Source organism: Sturnus vulgaris, chromosome 10 (assembly GCF_052056855.1).
Source record: "Sturnus vulgaris isolate bStuVul1 chromosome 10, bStuVul1.hap1, whole genome shotgun sequence".
NCBI classification, from domain to species: Eukaryota; Metazoa; Chordata; class Aves; order Passeriformes; family Sturnidae; genus Sturnus; species Sturnus vulgaris.
Window position 1 is genome coordinate 23,730,819 of NC_142252.1, and position 19,394 is coordinate 23,750,212.

Genomic DNA, 19,394 nt, shown 5'->3' on the forward strand with positions numbered 1-19,394 from the left:
GAATTCCCTGTGGGATTTATTCCCAATTCCCTGTGGGATTTATTCCCAAATTCCCTGTGGGATTTCTCCCCATTTCCCCGTGGGATTTATTCCCATTTCCCCGTGGGATTTATTCCCATTTCCCCGTGGGATTTATTCCCAATTCCCTGTGGGATTTCCATCTCGTGGCATTTTCTCCATGAATCCTCCCACAGATTGCAGGGAAATGATTTTATTAGATGTTTTCCAGAGCTGAACACGTGTTAGTCCTTGTGGAAGGGAACGAGCTGCAGGTTATTTTGGCAATATTTGGTAAGAGAAAAACGGATTTTTCTCCTAATTCATTTCACTTTAAAAAACCACGGTGCTAAATCACTGAGAGATGTTGTTTGAGTGGGTTTCTAGCTCAGTTTCTAAGAGAAAATCCGATTATTTCTTGGCCAACTACCCATGAAAACATTTTGACAGCTTTTTTTTGCTTGACCCTGTAGTTATATATTTTATTTTACATAATTCCTGCGAGCACTGAGAGAGGCCAAAGAGAAAACCACAGGAATCAGCAGGGAAAAGCATTTTTGTCTCGTGCACATCCTCCTGATGCATAGAAAGTACAATTTAAAAAGATTTTAAAGAGTTTTATTCCACCTCAATCATATTCCCTGAATGTGGAGTGCTCAGAGTTTGGTTTTTTTTAGATCCAGCTGAGCTTCACTATTTTATTTATTTATATGTTAAAGAACCACAGAATCATTTAGGTTGGAAAAGACCTTTGAGACCATCCAGCCCAACAACATTCAGCAGATCATAAAGCCCCAAAAATCTACAAAATACACTTTAATATTCAAAATTCATGATGCAAAAATAGCCCAGTGAGAACAAGAGGTTGGGTTGCAGTGTTTGGGCTCTGCTGGAAAATTGAGGCCTTAAATTCGAAGTTTTTAAGGAGAATTAAATGGGATTTTGTAGGAGAGGATGGAAATAACTGGGATTGGGGGAGGAACGGGAGTGGGAAAGTTGTGCAGAGAGGCCAAGGGCAAGAGTACAGCAATGAGAAGTAAAAATAGCAGGATAAAGATCATTTGGGGACCAAAAAATAGCCTGGAGCTCCTGGTGTGCGTGTGAAAGTGCCCCAGTGACCAAAATAACCTCCATGGAAAAGAAATCCAAGATGTTTCCCCAGCAGCTCTGCAGAAATTCTGTGTAAGGCTGGGAGGAAACACCTCCTTGTGACACAGCTTTTTACCCATAAAGCCATGAGAAAAATCAATTTTATTCCTCAGCTTGATTGCTGGGGTTAAATATTTCATTTTTCAGGTAGTTTAATCTGCAGGTCTTTAAAAAAGATCATATCCCTCTAATTGCATCCAATGAAAACATTCATTGCATAATTTTGTGTTTGGGTTCATTCACCTTCTGATTTCCACCTGATTTCCAGGCAGCAGAGTTTATTGCAAAGCTTTAGAAAACCAGATTAGAATATTATTTTAAGTGTCAGGAAACATGAAGCATTTTATCATGATTTCCTGCAGTCGTTGCTCTTGCAAATTTGATTTCCCACTTCACTAAAATCCGCTTTATGAAAATTCTGCAGCCACTTGTGGGGGTAAAAGGAGTTTATGGGCTCTAAAATTGAGATGAAGGGTTCAGAAATAGCCCTGATTCCATTTTCCTGGGCTTTTTGCTCATGTGTTTTGTTCTGCTGGAGCCTCTTAAGTGGGAAATGAAATTCAACATTTCCTTTAAAGCAGCATTTTCACTTCCCAGAGCAGCACATCCGTTTGCTCCCACATTTCCCTGCCGTGATATTTTGGGGCTGGCACAGGAGTATCAGCTGCTCCTTAAGGTGAGCTCCCTCTCAGTGTTTATTTTGCAAGGGATTTTCTCCTCCCTAGAAAGGGATGGAATAAAAAAAAAAAAAAAAAAATAGCCAAGATTCGACCCCAAGGCCAAGCAAGGCAAAGTAATCTGGTTTTGAGCTGGCACCAACTCCTGGGCAGGGATTTTTTTAGGATTTTCCAGGAAAAGCCACCCTGGAGCTCCCAGTTCCTTCCTAAGTCCAGCTTAATGCTCTTAATCATCCCAAATTGAGAAGTTTTACCCCAAAAAATCAGGGAGTGAAGGGCTCTGTGCAGGGATTTCATTCCTGGCAGGGCACCCAGGGTTGGCATTTGCCAGCAGGAATTTCTCAGCCGTGGTTTTCTTCGTTCCTGGAAGAGCTGGAATGGTTTTTTTATTTTTATGGAGCTGGAGGTTGGAGTTTGCATTTAGACCCTCCCAAAGGCTGGGCCGTGGATGAGGCTTTGAAGGTTTTTATGTTTTTTGCACCTCTCCTTTCTTTTGGCCTCTTAGCAAAGTTTGTCCTTAAAAATGTCTCCCCAAATTCCTTTCACCAGCTCCTCGGTGCCCAGCCTTGCCTTTTGTCCCCTTTTTTTTTTTTTTTTTTTTTTGCCATTATTTGTCTGTACCATGGTGTTGGCTCCAAAATAAGTTTCTCACTCTTCTACACACCAGGTTTTTTTTTTTCCCCCTCGACATTTCCTGCTGGTATTTTATTTGTCTCAATTTAGATGAGTTTCTATCACACCCACAAGATTCCCAAATCTCGATTTTACCCTTTTTTTTTTTTTTTTTGGCTCAATGTTGGCAGCATTTCTTTGAACCTTACGATTCTTTCAGATGTTGTTTTCTCATTCCCTGTTTGTGTCGGTCGTCAGGAAACAAACCCACTTTTTTTTTTTTTGGGGGGGGGGGGGTGGAAAGCTACAATTCCACGGTTTCCTGCCCAAAATTATTCTCTCACATTTTTTTTTTTTTGTCCCAATCTGTCGAGACACTTCAAGCTGTTGATATTATTTTCCATTCTGCTCTTCTCCTTTGGTTTCACCACACTTCATCCCTTTAGGGTTTTACTGCTCCAAGTGTTAAAGCTGGGAATAAATGTGGATTTATTATTTAAATTGATTTCTTCCAGCAGGAAGGGTGAGCCAGCAGCTGGGATCAGGCAGTGCCTGGGGGGAATGGGTTGTGTAGGTGGATTTAAAGGCAGCTGCACCTGAAGTGTTGGAAAATTCAGACATGATTTAGTGACCAGGTGGAGCCAACAGAGCTCAGGCAGAGAGAACACCTTGGATAAATCATTCTGAGAATAATCCTGCAGTTCTGTGGGATTAGAGGATGAGAGGAGGGGTTGGACCCCAGAAATTTGGGATTTTTGAGATTCTTGGCACTGACCCCCAGGAGAACACTGCTTTGGAGCTGAGGCCTTGGAGAAGCTTCCAAATCTGAGTGCTGGAGTTAAAATCACGGGTGTGTGGTTAAATAGAAATGTGTGATTGCACATGGTGTGAAAGGTTTTAAATGTGAGGTTTTTATAATACAGAAATAGGGATGGGACAAGATGGAGGATTTTGGGGGTTGTCTCTTTTTCTTCCCTCTTCTCCATGGTTTCAGGCAGTTTTTGGTTGGACAGTCAGTGCTGCCCTGAGGGTCACAGGAGTTTGGTTATTGAATCAAAAGTATCAATAATAGAGGTGTTAATTCTCTATTGGACTGTTTGGCTTTCAAAGACCTTGGAACCAGCTGGATCCGGCTCCATTTTGCTCACTTGGTAAAAGTGTTGCTGAACTCTCTGTACTTTAGATAAAATTTAATGAACAACCAAACCCCAAACACGAGAAAATTCATCTCCTTTGTGTTTTTAATCCTGACCCTGAGTGAAGAGAAGCCACTGATTTAGTGGTGCAGACACCACCATTACAAGGAGGGCTTGGAGAGAAGATTGAGTGATGAGATTGAGAGAAGATTGATTGATGCTCCCACTGCTCCCTCTGGGAATATTCCCAGAGCTGCCTGGCTTGGATTGGAGTCCCAAGGGTTTGAAGGTTGGGAATTCATCAGCTGATTCCTGAGAGGGGACTCAGCCATGAGCCTTGCCTTGGACAATTGTTGGGAAACTCTCTGGAAAATAATATGGGAAAACTCTCAGGAAAATAATGAAAAATCTGGTGGAGTGGGAATAGTTCTGTGGGAATGATCCAGGTGGAATAATGAAAATCCCCACAGAGTTCACCCATGCTGAGATGAAGTGAGGGAACAGCACCAGAAAGCCTGAAGACTTTGGGGGGAAATATTCATGATTTAGTGAAATAATGAATCAATGCCTGAGTGACACAAAGCAGTGATTTGCTTGCAGCCCTGTTTTGCTGAGAAATGAACTTGATCTCCCCAGCTTCCACCTCAGAGGCTCTCAGAGAACTGGCTCAGGACTTGTTCACCACCACGGGGTGAAAGCCCAACCAGCCCCTGGGATATCTCAGGTTTTCTCTGAATTTCAGATCTTGTTTTTCTTCCAAAACGTTGCCTCGGGTTCTGCTTAAATTCCCGTTAAAACTCCTGGAAGGGAAAAGGTTGAATGTTTTTTGGGAGCGTTGCCAAAATATTCAGCTGTGCTGCGTGAGTTGCTTCGCTCCACGCTCCTGATAAAAGGTGTTTGCTTTTTTGTTGTCTCAAGGCTTGCCATGAAATCTGAAAACTCCAGCCTGTGTCACTTTAATATACAAACACTCCAAGCAATACAAAAGCCTTAAAAATCAAAGCTGTGCTGTTATCTCTTCAGAGCAGGAGCTTTTTCAAGGAGCTTCTAATGCAGCAGCAGAATCACTTCCCAGTCGCTGCTTTGAAGTTTTTATAGTGTGCTATCATGGACCTTTAATCCGTGCTGGGGCTGCTCTTAAAAATAGGAGGAAATTGCAAAGTGAAGGAGTAGAGGGTGAGAAATTGCTTGGACGTTGAATGAGCCTCACTTCGAGAGGGGTTGGTGCCGTCCCAGGAGAGGGAACCTGGGCAGGGCTGTCACCAGGTGCTGCTGGAATGGCCCTGCTTGGCTGCAGGTGAGGAGTAAAGATTCCAAACCTGCTCGGTTGTGGCTGCAGGTGAGGAATAAAGATTCCAAACCTGCTCGGTTGTGGCTGCAGGTGAGGAGTAAAGATTCCAAACCTGCTCGGTTGTGGCTGCAGGACTGTGCTGTCACCCCCAGTGGCTGTGCTGCACGTCCCAGGTATTGTTTATTCTCCTTTCCCACCTGGACAATTCCCTGCTCAGCCTCTCCATTCTCCATCCATTCAGAGGTGAAAAAAGCCTGGAAACCTCCCTGACCTTCTGCCTTGATCATAAATGCAATTAACAACCCCTGTCCTAACGAGCTGGAGAAACAAAATGAGTATGGAGCATATTATTTAATTAAACTGCGTTCCAGGAAAAATTCCTTTAAATGACCACTTCTATTTCCCTGGCATTGAATCCCTGAGGTTGGAAAAGATTTCCAAGACCACCAAGTCTAACCTGTGGCCAGCCCAGAGCACTGGGTGCCACCTCCAGGTGTTCTTTGGACACAATTGCTTTCATTTTTCCTTTTTCTGATTATTCCACTTCACTCACTGTTCTCCCTTTCATGAATATCCATCTCCCTTCTTTTTTCCTACATCTGCCTCTTTCCTCCTTGTTTTCCCATCTTTTTGAATGATGAACCTGAGGAATAGGAACAAAAACATCTCCAAACCATTCCCTGCTCCCCACGTGCATTTGGGCTCAATAACCAGAGATGTTCTGATCCCACAGGCAGGAAATTTTTTATTTTTTTATTTTTTAATTCTTTCACATGTCCATTTTTAGAGGGAAGAAGGGATAACATCCAGGCATTGGTGTTTGTCTTTAACTGGGGCCTGATTTATTCCTCTCCTGCTCTCAAGGGTACAGCTCTCAGTGTTTGTGTAGTGAAATGCCTCTAGAAAATGAGCAGGCTTTGGAAACTATTTATGGATTGGAATTGGCTGCTTTTCTATTTAATGAAGTCCCTGTCTTTGAGCCTCTGCCATTTAATTAAGTGGTTTATATAATTACTGTCTGACATCAATTCTGGCCACTCTGGAAGGTTTGTCTTTTCTTCCTGCAGGAGGTGTTTTATTTAATGGGAGTTTCTGGGTCCTTCAGCTCAGGAGAAGGAACTGCAGATGAATTCCAGGGTGTGAATCCTGATAGGACCATCCTTTTTTTAACTTGGGCACTGATGTCCCGAAAATTTCTCTGATTGCTCCCGTTTTTAGGAAAAGGAGCTGAGTTATTACAAGCAGAGCATCTCTTCCCCCAGAGCCCTCACGTCCTCACCTCTCTTAACTCATCAGAGGGAAAGTTTCCTTCTCTGGCAAAAAAAAAAAAACTTTTAAAAGTCGTTTTCCCCTTTTTATTACTGTTTCCTTAAACCTTCAGCTCTTCTCTCAATTCTCAGATTCCAGGTTTAACAAGCAGACAGGGTTTTCCATGAACAATTCCCTAATAACCTTACCCCAATCCCTCATCATTACCCCACTCTTTCTCCATCTCAGCGTTCCTTTCTAAACCCTGAATTGTGCCACAATCTCGTGTTTCAGCTGCTTATCACCCACATGATGACAAAAATCTCTTTTCCTGGCAGCCTGCTGTTTCAGGGAGGACACAAAAGTTTGCTTTATTCCAGATGAGTTTTACAGAAAATGTGGTGCTTTCCTGGCTGCCTCCTGCTCGTTATTGGGGTCAATCCAGTGGATTTTTTTTTCAAACCCAAAAGGGAGGAGAGAAAATAACCATAATTACATTTAACCAGAGCTCATTCAATCTGCAAGTTGTTCCCATCAGAGGTTTTAATTTCTGGGATTCCACTTTTTTTTTTTTTTTTTTTTTTTTTTTCCCTGTTAACTCTTTGTGTGCAGGGTTTGTCCCAGTTCTGGAAGGGACAGAGGAAAATCCAACTGGGCCAAGTCTCAGATTTGTGTCCAAGCCTGGATCCCTCTGGAAGAGCTGCTGGGATGAACCCCAAGGTTTCATCTCCATCTCTCCCCTTTCTCCTCACAGCCATCCAGGCTAATTATTAATTATTAATTATTAATAGAGAATTTTTTAAGGTCACACTTAAATGGAAGCTTAAGGATTGTTTCCAGCATTAGAATTATCTCATTTAGGACTTGGCTCCAAAAAACAACATTTCCTGCTCCAGGATCTTTCCTGTTTCCCTCAGGGCATTGATGGCTGAGGAAAGCAAAATTTTAATATTTTCTACATGAACATTCTGCTGTTGGTTGAAAATTCCTGTGTGTTCTCTGCTTGCTGAGCTTTGGAGTTATTTTGGATGGAATGACAGAAATATTCCGTTTAGAAGTGCTGGGAAGAGTGGGAGACAGGTTTGTGACCAGCTGGTTGAACACTGCTCTGAAAATAGAGATTTTTTTTTTATTTATTTTTTAATTTTTTTTTTTTTTTTTTTGGTCTTCTGTTTAACTCACCCAGACTGAATCTTTCCAATTCTTGATTTCTGCTTGGCACAAAGTGAAATCTCTAAATCAGGAGAGACCATTTAGGCTAAAATATTCCACTCCTCTCCCTCAGTGCTTGGAGGGAGAGAACAATGGCAAAAAAAAAAAAAAAAGATGAATGCTTCTTGCTCTTTAATCGAGTCTAATAGGCTATAAATACATTTTTTTTTTCCCTTAACTACAGGAGCAGAATGAAAGGCTTCTGGTAAAACTGGTTTTTCACTGAAAAAAAAAAAAAAAAAAAAAAAAAATCCCTGTTCTTTGGAAAAGCTTCTGCACAGAGCCACCTGTGGAAATCCCCTGGAGTAGTTTTAAAGCATTTTAATTCCTAATAAAAGCTTTCAGTTCAGGGGCTGCGTTGATGCACAGAGCTGGAAATGTCATTTAAAGTTGAGTCATTTTGCAAACTTCTTTTTTTTTTTTTTTTTTAATATACCTTCAATGTTGAACTTGATGAGCTCAGTAAAATCCAAAATGCAGCATTTTGCTGTATCAAAAAAATTTTAAAAAAGGCTTGGAAAATGAGCAGTTCAACAGCTGTGTAAATTTAGAGGGTTTATGACACTCTGCCCATTTTATTTTAGGGTTATTGCTCTTTTTCTCACTTCTGCCCGTTTATGGCAATAAAAATTAAAAAAAAAAGATCCCTTTTGCTTCGATTTGATTACAGGGATATAAAAAAATGTTGCAATTAATCCTGGTTGGGTGAAATGCTCCTGGCTGGCCTTCAAATGCTCTGTGCACCTTCACATTTAGTAAATAAATTGTAATTTGGGGCCCGGATTTTTGTGCATTGTTACCTGGTAATGGCCAAGTCTTTCCAGGCATTTTAAAACCTTTTTTATTACAAACTTTAATTTCATATTCAGCTCATCTCTGTTAATAGTTCCACTCAATTAGCATCAAAATCAGGTGATCAAAATCTTGACATCCTTTTTTTTTTTAATTTTTTTTTTTTTTTAAAGCACTTCAATCACACCTATTTTTGCTTTGTGCCATTAACTAAATCGTGCCCTTTGGTAAATTTAAATATTAGTCAAGCATTAATTCTTTTCCTTATGGCCAGTGGGGGGTGTTTGTCAGAATTATTTCTGCTCTCCTGTGTCTGTGTCTGCATCTCCCAGGATTTATGGGATCCATCACCTTTAATCCAGCTCCAGCTCCCATTTGTCAGCAATTTTATCAACCAACAGCTCTGGGCCTCATTTTCACTTTAATTTCTCCACTAATCTTAATTTTTCTCCTAAAAGAGGCATGGGGTGATGGTTGAGTTTCTAATTAAGAGTCAGGGTTTGTGTTTGTGCAGTTTAAGTGTTGCAGGGATAATTGCTTTATTCTCATTATTCCTAATATTTTTAATTTTGGGGGGGTGGTTGTCAGAATAAAATCTTCAGGGTGGAATAACCCAGCCCAGTTGGAATTTGATATTTCCATGGATGGTGACTCCAAGAAAAAAAAAAAAAAAAAAAAAAGTTTTTATTGAAGTTTTGATGGAATTTCCTGCATTTCAATCCGTGCCCATTCAGGAATAAAGGTGAACAGAAATTATTGGTTTGGTTGTTCACTTGGAAAATTGTCCTTCTCCAATCTTGGATGGAATTAGGGATCAATAATGGATAAATCAGAGGAATTGCACTCATCTGCTGGGGGAGCATCTGCAAATCACTTTGAATTCATCAATCCCAGCACAGCTCTGGGCATCTGATATTGCAAATAAAGGAAAATTTCGGGGCTCCCTGAGCTCCCAGGGCAGTGGTGAGCCCATAATGGACATAATTAATAAAATTAATAAATATTAATACAGTATTAAAACACTAAAGTATTACATTATTAAACAGTAATAGCATGCTTTAAAGTAATAAGTAAAAATAGGAAGGAACATCTGTTTGGGAATATTTTCCTATTTCTCAAAATTCCTTTTTTTTCATTCAGGGAATGAGACAGGGAAGTGCTGTGCTCCTGAGTGGAGATGCCAGAAAATTTATTATAATTATATTTAATCTATTTTTATTTATAGATTATTTCTAGATGATGTTGATGATGAGTGGAGATGCCAGAAAAATTTATTATTATATTTAATCTATTTCTATTTATATGTTATTTCTATTTTAGATGATGATGATGGTGATGATGATGATGAGTGGAAATGCCAGAAAATTTATTATTATTATTAATAATAATAGTAATAATAATAAATTTATATTTCTAGATTATTATAATGATGATGATGATGATGATTATTATTATTACTATTATTATTCCCCTTGCCTTGAGATGGAATTAATTTTTTAATTCCACCTCCAGGTTGTTATTAATATTATTATTATTATTATTATTATTATTATTATTATTATTATTTCTATTTCTAGATGATTATAATGATGATGATGATTATTATTATTGCTATTATTATTATTCCCCTTGCCTTGAGATGGAATTAATCTTTTAATTCCACCTCCAGGTTATTATTAGTAATTAAAAGCAGCCATTAAAAAGGGCAAAATGAAGGGTTTAAGGCAGAGCTTTTCTTTCTTCTTGTCCTTCTTAGGTACAAGGAGTGCTTTTATAATTAAATAAAAAAATGCCACACTGCAACTCACAAGTGTTTGGTCGTTGGGTCAAAAGTAAAAATAATTTCAGTGTTAGCTTTTAATTGAACAGTTAAGCCTTAAAAAAACACCTTGGAACGAGTGAAGTGCATTTGAATTTCACCATTTTCAGTTTGTTAGCTACAAGTGCTGGAGCACTCACTGTAACATCAATAAAAATTCATCAGCATCTAAATCCAAACTAGAAATTCCATCTCTCGTGCCTTTCACCCCAACCCTAGCAAGAAGAAAAAAAAAACAAACAAAAAAAACCCAAAAAAAACCCTAAAAAAATTTAGAAATAATAAAATATAAAGCAATAGATTGTCACCTGTGCTGTCACCATGCCCAGTGCAGCTCCCTGGGGACGGGGAGAACAGAATTTCAACAGAATTTATCATTTTTTCCATCCCACATCTCATCCCAGGACACTTCAATAATTCCCCTGCAGCACCGAGTGACAGGAGCTGTTTTCAGGCCTGACCTCAAATGTGTCACTTGGAGCCATAAATCCTCATATTTTTAATTTTTACCCCCAAAATCCAAACCCAGGCTGTGCCAGAGGAGATCCAGCTCTGTGTTCTCTGATCGAAGCCCAAATTCCCAAATTCCAGGTGACTTTTCCTTCCCCTTTTCACTCTCCCAGTTCTCGCTGGGCAATCCATTCATTCCTCCAGCTGGGGGTTACTGTAATTATGGATTTCATCCATCTCTGACAAGCCGGGGTGAATATTAATTTGAATTTTAGCCATCTCTTTGGAATCAGGTTAATTTGCTCGTTATTAGTCTGATGAAGTAAAGATGTTTTTCAGCGAATATTTGGCGTGCTGTGAAAATAAAAATACAGCAGTGCACGGGCTGCAGAATAATAGTGCTGGGTTTGGTGTCCAGTGTTGTTGAAAGTCCCAGCAGAAAATTTCAGGGCTCCTCAAATATTTTCGGCTCATAATTTCATTTTAAATCGTGAGCTGGGCTCTCCTAGGATACATATTGATCGTTTATTACAGAGAAAAAAAAAAGATATTTTTAGACAGAAAGAACTGGCTGAACGCACCAAAATTTGGGGTTGAAGGAAAAATTCTCGTGGTGTGTTTGTCCTTAAATAATTCCTTGCTTTGGAGGGCAAAGTGCTTGTCCCGATTTGTGGATCCTGTGTTATCCCAGGAGAGCAGGTCCTGTGTGTCCCTTGGAATTCTATTCCTGGCTCTTCATTCCAAGATTTTTGCCTCAGCAAAATCCCAGTGGCTGCAGGGGAGCTGGGGAAGGACAGGGAGCAGATCCCAAACTCAGGAGCTGATCCTAAACTCTGGAACTGATCCCAAACTCAGGAGCTGATCCTAAACTCTGGAACTGATCCTAAACACAGGAACTGATCCTAAACTCTGGAACTGATCCTAAACACGGGAACTGATCCTGAACACAGGAACTGATCCTAAACACAGGAGTGGGATGGGAAAGGAGCAGGAGTTTCCCTGGAATCAGCACCACATTCCAGGAGCAGAATTTTGGGATGTGATTCCATCCCCAGCAGCCCCTCCTGTGTGCAGAGATTTGTGTGCCCTGAGTTTGGCTCCAAGGAAAATTCTTTGGGTCTGAGGAAAGCAGAAATCCAGGGAATATTCTTTGGCCAAATCCACTTTTCTGGGAATACAGAATGAATTCTCTCATCCTAAATCCGTGGTGTCCCCCCTGTCCTGTAAATCAGGGGCTCGGTGCCATCTGTTAAACTGTTAAAATGTGGATAAATAATGGGTGTTAAATTGGAAATGTGGATAAATAATGGGTGTTAAATTGGAAATGTGGATAAAAAATGGGTGTTTAATTAGAAATGTTGATAAATGATGCCTGCTCCAGCTAATTGGATCCCTCAGAGCTTCCCCTGCCGTATCCTGACCTTCCCACGGCTCTTGTTTTCCACCCTGGCTTTTCACAGGGCTGTGGGGCCGTTTAATTAATGAGTTTGGTGTCTTAATTAACGAGTTTGGTGTCTTAATTAACGAGTTTGGTCCCGGAGTGCTCGGGTCACTCCTTGTCCCCAACGTGTGCCCACCCAGGGAGCTCCATTTGGGTGGAAATCCCCGGAATTTGGGATATTCTGCATGCAGGGTTGCCCCTCTTGGAGAGGGATTTCCCCTGAGCAGCAGGGGGAAAAGATTTAAAACACGATTTTTTATAGCGCAGTCATCATTTAGAACACAATTAATTAAAGCTTGAGTGTTTCAGTGCATCAGAAATGTGAAATTTTGGGGGGGAAATAAGAATTTTAAAGGTTTGGATTGTTGGTGAGGCAGGATATGGGATGGGGTGAGGAAAGGGAAGGATGAGCTGCCCTTGAGTTTATAACACAATTAATTAAAATTTCTTTCAGTGTTTCAGTACATAAGAAATGTAAAATTTTTAGGAAAATAAGAATTTTAAAGGTTTGGATTGTTGGTGAGGCAGTATGTTGGATGGGGTGAGGATAAGGAAGGATGAGCTGCCCCTGCTGGGTTTCCACCAACCAAAACTCTCCAAATTTCCCCCAAATTTCCCCCAAATCAGGAGTGAGGAGATGCTTTGTGCTGGCACCAACTTGATTTTTGAAATAAAGAAACCCAAAATGAACATTTCAGATTTTTCCTCCCAGAAGGAGCCACTTCAGGGTTCAAATTTCAGCGTGATTTCTGAAAAAAAAAAAAAAATATTTGATTTGGGTGTTTTTTTTTTTTCCTATCAATTAAAAAATGTGGACAAATTTGGGTTCAGGTTGCTGAAGAATGAGGAGTTTCAGCAATTCCTTTTTTATGTCAGGGGAGGTTTTTTTAAAGAGGAAAAAATGGGATTTTGGTGGTGAATGGGCTCTGTGAGTGTATTTAATTGTAGATATTTTCAATATATTCTCTCTATATGAAATATGAATTTTCCATGGTAGGACCAAATCCCCTAAAGTCAATTAAGGAATTAAAGTCAATCCTTTATTTAATTTGCAGATTCCCAGGGGATGCTGGAGTTTCAGTTTTAGAGAAGTGACCATGGAATTGTTTTCCCATAGGGATGAGGGTTACACCATCGTTACTCCCACGTTAATATAAAATATTAATATAAATATAAATATAGATACATGCATATAAATGTGCATATAAGCATACATAAAATAATTATATAAGTAAATAGAAATATCTAAATATATAGATATGTAAATGTAAATAGGTATAGATACAGATAAATATATAAATATATAAATATATAAATACATGAATAGGTATATATAAATATATATATATATATAAAAATTATAAATATATGAATAGAATTATAACTGTAAATATCAATATATAAATGTAAATATTTGTGGCCTGCTCGTGTACCAAGAGCAGGTGAAGTGATTCCACTCCGTGCTTTAAAATGTAAAAAAAAAAAAAAAAAAAACACATTAAATTTGATTCCACTCTGCCACCTGGTGCTTTAAAATTTCGAATAAAAATTTCGAATAGAAATTTCGAGTAAACACATCAAGTTTGATTCCACTCTGCCACTTGGTGCTTTAAAATTTCGAATAAAAATTTCGAATAAAAATTTAGCCCCAATTGCAGTGAACGCATCTGTATTAATGACAGCCCAATGGCAATGGACTATCTTTATTAATGACAGTCCCAATTGCAATTAACACATCTGTATTAATAACAGCCCCAATTGTAATTCACACATCTGTATTAATGATAGCCCTAATTGCAATTAACAATCTCTGCTAATGACTGCCCCCGATTGCAGTGAACACATCTGTATTAATGGCAGCCCCAGTTGCAATTAGCACATCTGTATTAATCACAACCTTGATTGCAATGGACACATCTGCATTAATTACAGCCCCAATTGCAATTAGCACATCTGTATTAATGACTGCCCCAATTGCAATGAGCACATCTGCATTAATAACAGCCCCAATTGCAATTAGCACATTTGCATTAATTACAGCCGCAATTGCAATGAGCACATCTGTATTAATCACAACCCCAATTGCAATGGACAATCTTTATTAATTACAGCCCCAATTGCAATTAGCACATCTGCATTAATAACAGCCCAGTGGCAATGGGCAATCCTTATTAATTACAGCCCCAATTGCAATTAGCACATCTGCATTAATAACAGCCCCAATTGTAATTAGCACATCTGCACTTATGACAGCCCCAGTTGCAATTAGCACATCTGTATTAATCACAACCTTGATTGCAATGGACACATCTGTATTAATAACAGCCCAATGGCAATGGGCAATCCTTATTAATGACTGCCCCAATTGCAATTAGCACATCTGTATTAATGACTGCCCCAATTGCAATGAACACATCTGTATTTATGACGCCCCAATTGCAATGAGCACATCTGCATTAATCACAACCCCAATTGCAATGGACAATCTTTATTAATTACAGCCCCAACTGCAATGAACCCATCTGCATTTATGACAACCCGCCCCAAACAACAACGAACAATCTTTTAACTAATAAACGCCGCCCTCATTAACCCCCCCGCACTAATTGCGCGCTCCTCGCCCGCAGTCGGCAGCGGAGTACGTGAAGTCGCGACTGCCCGAGGTGCTGAAGCAGCACCTGCAGGACTACGAGAGGGACAAGGAGAACAGCGTGCTGTCCTACCACAGCATCCTGGAGCAGCAGATCCTCTCCATCGACAGGGAGATGCTGGAGAAACTCACCGTGTCCTACGATGAGGCAGGTAAAAAAACCGAAAATTTGTGGTTTACCCTTCCAAAAATCTCGCTCGTTTGCCCGGCTTTCCTCAAATTTAGAGAAATTTCCGAGCGGAGGTTGAGGTTGGAGTTTTTGTTCGTGGTGGAGGTGGTGGTTCCTTGTGATTCACGTTTTATTTCTCCCCCCCCCCCAAAAAAAAACGGCTTGTTTTTAGTTTTTCTTCAAACACCTTGTTGAGTTTTTAGCCTCGTTTTTGGGAGATATTTGTTCATGATCTGGTGTGGAACAAAAAAATCTCGTTTTCAATCTTTACCCAAACATCTTGTGCAGGTTGAGTTTTGTCCTCATTTTTGGGAAATATGTATTCATAAACTTTTGTGGAACAAAAAATCTCTCATTTTCAGTCTTTCCCCAAACACCTTGTTGAATTTTTAGCCTCGTTTTTGGGAGATTTTGTTCCTGATCTGGTGTGGAACAAAAAAATCTCTCATTTTAGTCTTTACCCAAACACCTTGTTGAACTTTTCTTACCCCAAACACCTTGTGCAAGTTGAGCTTTTGTCCTCATTTTTGAGAAATATTTATTTCTGACCTGATGTGGAACAAAAATTTGCTCATTTTCAGTCTTTCTTCAAACACCTTTTTGAATTTTTCGCCTCGTTTTTGGGAGATATTTGTTCCTGAAGTGATGTGGAACAAAAAAATCTCATTTTCAATCTTTACCCAAACACCTTGTGCAGGTTGAGCTTTTGTCCTCATTTTTGAGAAATATTTATTCCTAAACTGATGTGGAACAAAAAATCGCTCATTTTCACTCTTTCCCCAAACTCCAGGTTGAATTTTTGTGCTCGTTTTGGGGAAATATTTGTTCCTCCTGAAGTCAGGAATTTCAATGTTCCTGAACTGGCATGGGATAAAAAAATCTCTCATTTTCACTCTTTCCCCAAACACTAAGTTGAACTTTTGTGTTCGTTTTTGGGAAATATTTATTTATGAACTGATGTGGAATAAAAAGTCTCTCATTGTCAGTCTTTCCCCAAAAACCTTGTTGAATTTTTGTCCTCATTTTTGGGAAATATTTATTCCTGAACTGGTGTGGAACAAAAAATCACTCATTGTCAGTCTTTCCCCAAACACTTTTTTTTGAACATTTTTTTTTTCCCCAAAACACCCCAAATGGGAATTTCTGTTCCCATTTTTGTAAATATTTGTTCCTGCTGAGGTCAGGCTGGTGTGGGGAATGTTCCTCACGAGGGTTGAGATACCAGGGACTGCGAGCACAAACTCAAAATTTTCAGATCTGATTTTGAATTTTTTACAGCATTTTGTTTTCAAGCACTTAGAAATGCCTTCCAGCTTTTGGATCCTTTTGCAAAATCCACCTCCCCCAGGGATTGTGGCTTCTCAAAGGTCAGCAGAGGTAAAATGAGGGTGCAGAAAATTTAATTCAGCACATATAACCTGATTTTAATGATGCATCAAAATAAACTTCAAAAATTGGTGCTTTCTGTCACCCCTGTTGATTTTTTTTCCCACTCTAATAAATCCTGTAATTTTTTTTTCCCCTTAGTTTGGTCAATCCAGTTCCTCTCCACTTATTTTCATTTATAGGAGTTTGTTAGGGAGGAGGAAATGCAGGGAAATTACTGATTCCTGTCAGAAGGAAAAGAAAACTTTTTTTTTCCTTTATGTGTTTGTACAGCAAAAATAAAGATTAAAACAGCTTGAAACACATATTTGGGGATTTATCTCATCTAGCAAAAATCATGTGGAAATGAGAAGCTCTGTAATAACTGGTTTAGAAAATTGCCAGCAGCACAGCTGGAAATGAAAACCCCAAATTCCAACTTCCCAAACACCTCCAGGGATGAAAACACAGCAGTGGAGCCTCCTCATCCTCCTAATTGTCACCTTTATTTATGAGAAAGGCAGAAATGGCTCTACCTGCCCTTGAAGTGAGAGCTGATTGGGAGCAAAGCACAGAAAATGAGCATTTAAATAAAATTACAGCAGCTGCTGGTGATCCTGGCTGCTCCAGCCTTTGGTGGTGCCATTTCCCCTTTTTTTTTTAGCTTTTTTTTTTTTTTTTCCCAGCAAAATCAACTCAATGAGGAACTCCAGCTGCGGGCAGGGCATAAAAAAAAAAAAAAAAAAAAAAAAGAAGGAAACAATCCTTCAAAAAGGATAAAATAAAAATGATGATGATGATGATGGAAGGGGAGAAAATACAATTTTATGTGGCAGGGGATGATGGCAGGGATCACCCAGCCCCTTCCTGGAGCACTGGCAGGGCTTGGATCTCTGGAATAACAATGAGCAGCTGGAATTCCAGCCAGGGGTGATGGAAAAGCAGAATTTTGAGGGGATGCAATGGCTCAGTCGCCGATTGGAGCAGGGGGTGGTGGATAGGGAAGCACTTCCACACCTTTTCCAGCCAGGAAAACTTTTCCCACCCCTCTTGGAAGGAACATTTTGCACCCCCAGGGAGCTCCTTCCCCCACCCAGGGCTTTTTTCCCAAAGTGGGTCGAGTTCAGCTCCATCCATTTGCCAGAATCCAGCTCCAACTCTCTGGGTTTGGCACAATTTTGCGACTTAATTTGGATTTTCTGGCAATATCCGATATTAATAAAGTGCAGCCTTGATCCACATCCCAATGTGAATCTTTCCCTTTTTTTTTTTTTTGTGAATCTTTGCCTTTAGGAAATCGATCCATCAGAGCTGCAAATATAAAATGAGTTTGTCTGGAAATAGTCAAATGCTGGCAAGAATTTTCAGTGAGGTTTGAGTGAGGAAGCTTTAAAAAATGAAAGGAGGCCAAAAGTGACAGATGGGGACAAATCCTCTCCTAATCTCTAAATCCTTTCGTTTCAAAAGTGGCATTCTTGACTGGCTAAGGCTGGGCTAATTTTGTGCAAGAATATTTTCTTCCAACAAAGATTTGCTGGCTCTTAATCCCATTCCTTTGATTTACAGCATCCCTAAACATCTGAGGTGCTCAGTGCCTGATCTGTGGCAATTTTTGGTTATTTAAAGGCATTTTTGGCATTTCATTCCGGTGTGCCAGGGAATTCCAGCCTGCTGGGAGCTGGTTTTGTCCTGTGAGAAATGTTTTTTTTTTTTTCTTTAATGGATGGCACTTCTTCCCCTGGAGTCCTGGAGAAGTTGAGTTTCATTATTGCACAAAAATAAAAAAAAATAGAGATGGAATTCATTTTCCTTGCTGTCAAGCAATCCTGGGAGATACTGATATTTAGGGATTGACAGTGATATTTAGGGATTGATAGTGATATTGATAGTGATATTTAGGGATTGCATCCAGAGCCAGGTGTCAGCCCCAGAATGTTTTTTTTTTTAGCTGATATTTGCTCTATCCATTTATATATTTCTATATCTATCTATATATATATATTTTTATATCTATGGGATCCTGCTGGTTTGGGGTGAGAGGGGATGGGAACTGGAAGGGAATTGGGAAATGGGAAATGGGAAATATTTCAGCCTCTCTGCATAACGTGGGGCTGACAGGGTCCCAGCTTGGACTCCCCAGTTCTGGAAGTGTTTCCCCCTCTGAGGTTCTGTGACAGGAGGAACATTTTCCTGCAGCTCTGGGATATCCTCTCACCCTCCCCGTGGGTTTTGTGACAGAAGGAACATTTTCCTGCTGTTTAGGGATATCTTCTCACCCTCCCCGTGGGTTTTGTGTCTCCTCCCTGCTGTCCCTGCAGGCACCACGTGTCTGATCGCCCTCCTGTCCGACAAGGAGCTGACCGTGGCCAACGTGGGCGACTCCAGGGGCGTGCTGTGTGACAAGGATGGCAATGCCATCCCCCTGTCCCACGACCACAAACCCTACCAGCTGAAGGAGAGGAAGAGGATCAAGAGAGCTGGTGAGTTCTTGGAAGGTTCATCTTTTATTTGCTGCTAAAAATGGCTTTTCTCCCCAGGAGAGGGTGGGAAGTGCCCGGCTGAGGTGGCAGCAGATGAGATCTCACTTTTTCCACCCCAAATTCCCAGTGGGATGTCACAAAGCAGAGTCATCAGATCTCACTTTTTCCACCCCAAATTCCTTCAACAGCCCAGTGAGCATCCCTTGGGATCTCCACATGGATAATCAGGAGCATCCCAGGAGCTTCAGCCCCAGCCCTGCCCAAAGCCTGGCTTTGAGAGGCCTGGTCTGAACCTGAGGGAGGTTTAGTGCTAAAATCTGCAGAACATGAATTTACTTCATCCAAGCTGGTTTTTATTCCCATATAATTAAAAGCACAAACATGGAAATCGTGGCAGGAGTAGAGGGAAAGAAACCTTGCCACAATAAATTTTCTTTGTTTTCATCACTTGTCACTTTAGCCACCCCCTGGGCTGGAAGTTACACTGGGATCATGAACTTTAACAGCCAATTCTCCTTGGATTTCTCCAAGTCTTTTTGGAATCCATTCCTGGTTTGGCTCCCACAGCAGCAGCAAATTCTGTGCTGGAGAAAAGAAGTTCCTGTGGTTTATGTGAACCCTCCACTGAGCACTGCCCCAGCAATGCAGGGCCTCTCTCCCCTCCAAAATGGGAATAATGAGTTTTCCCATGAATATAAAACGTTTGAAAGCCCTCAGGTTATCAGTGTGCTCCCACCAGCATAAACACCTGTCCCTTCCTCTCACAAACAAACACAGGGGTGTGAGGATTCACTCTCACCGTTTCCTTCTGCCGAATTCCAAGGGGTTTCCTGAGGAATTGTGTGCAACAGGAATTCCTGTGCTCTTCCAGAAGCTGGGGGTTTCTTTGGGGGAGAGCAGAGCACT

At 40.3% G+C, this 19,394-nt stretch overlaps 1 protein-coding gene across 1 annotated transcript in view; it reads left to right on the plus strand.

Moving 5' to 3' along the window:
* The window catches only part of PPM1L (protein phosphatase, Mg2+/Mn2+ dependent 1L), a 69,161-nt gene that overhangs the window by 43,069 nt on the left and 6,698 nt on the right, over positions 1-19,394 (plus strand). The window contains exons 2-3 of the mRNA XM_014884548.2: positions 14,452-14,626; positions 18,327-18,488. Coding sequence (XP_014740034.1) covers positions 14,452-14,626; positions 18,327-18,488 — 337 coding nt within the window. The remainder of the gene's footprint in view (positions 1-14,451; positions 14,627-18,326; positions 18,489-19,394) is intronic.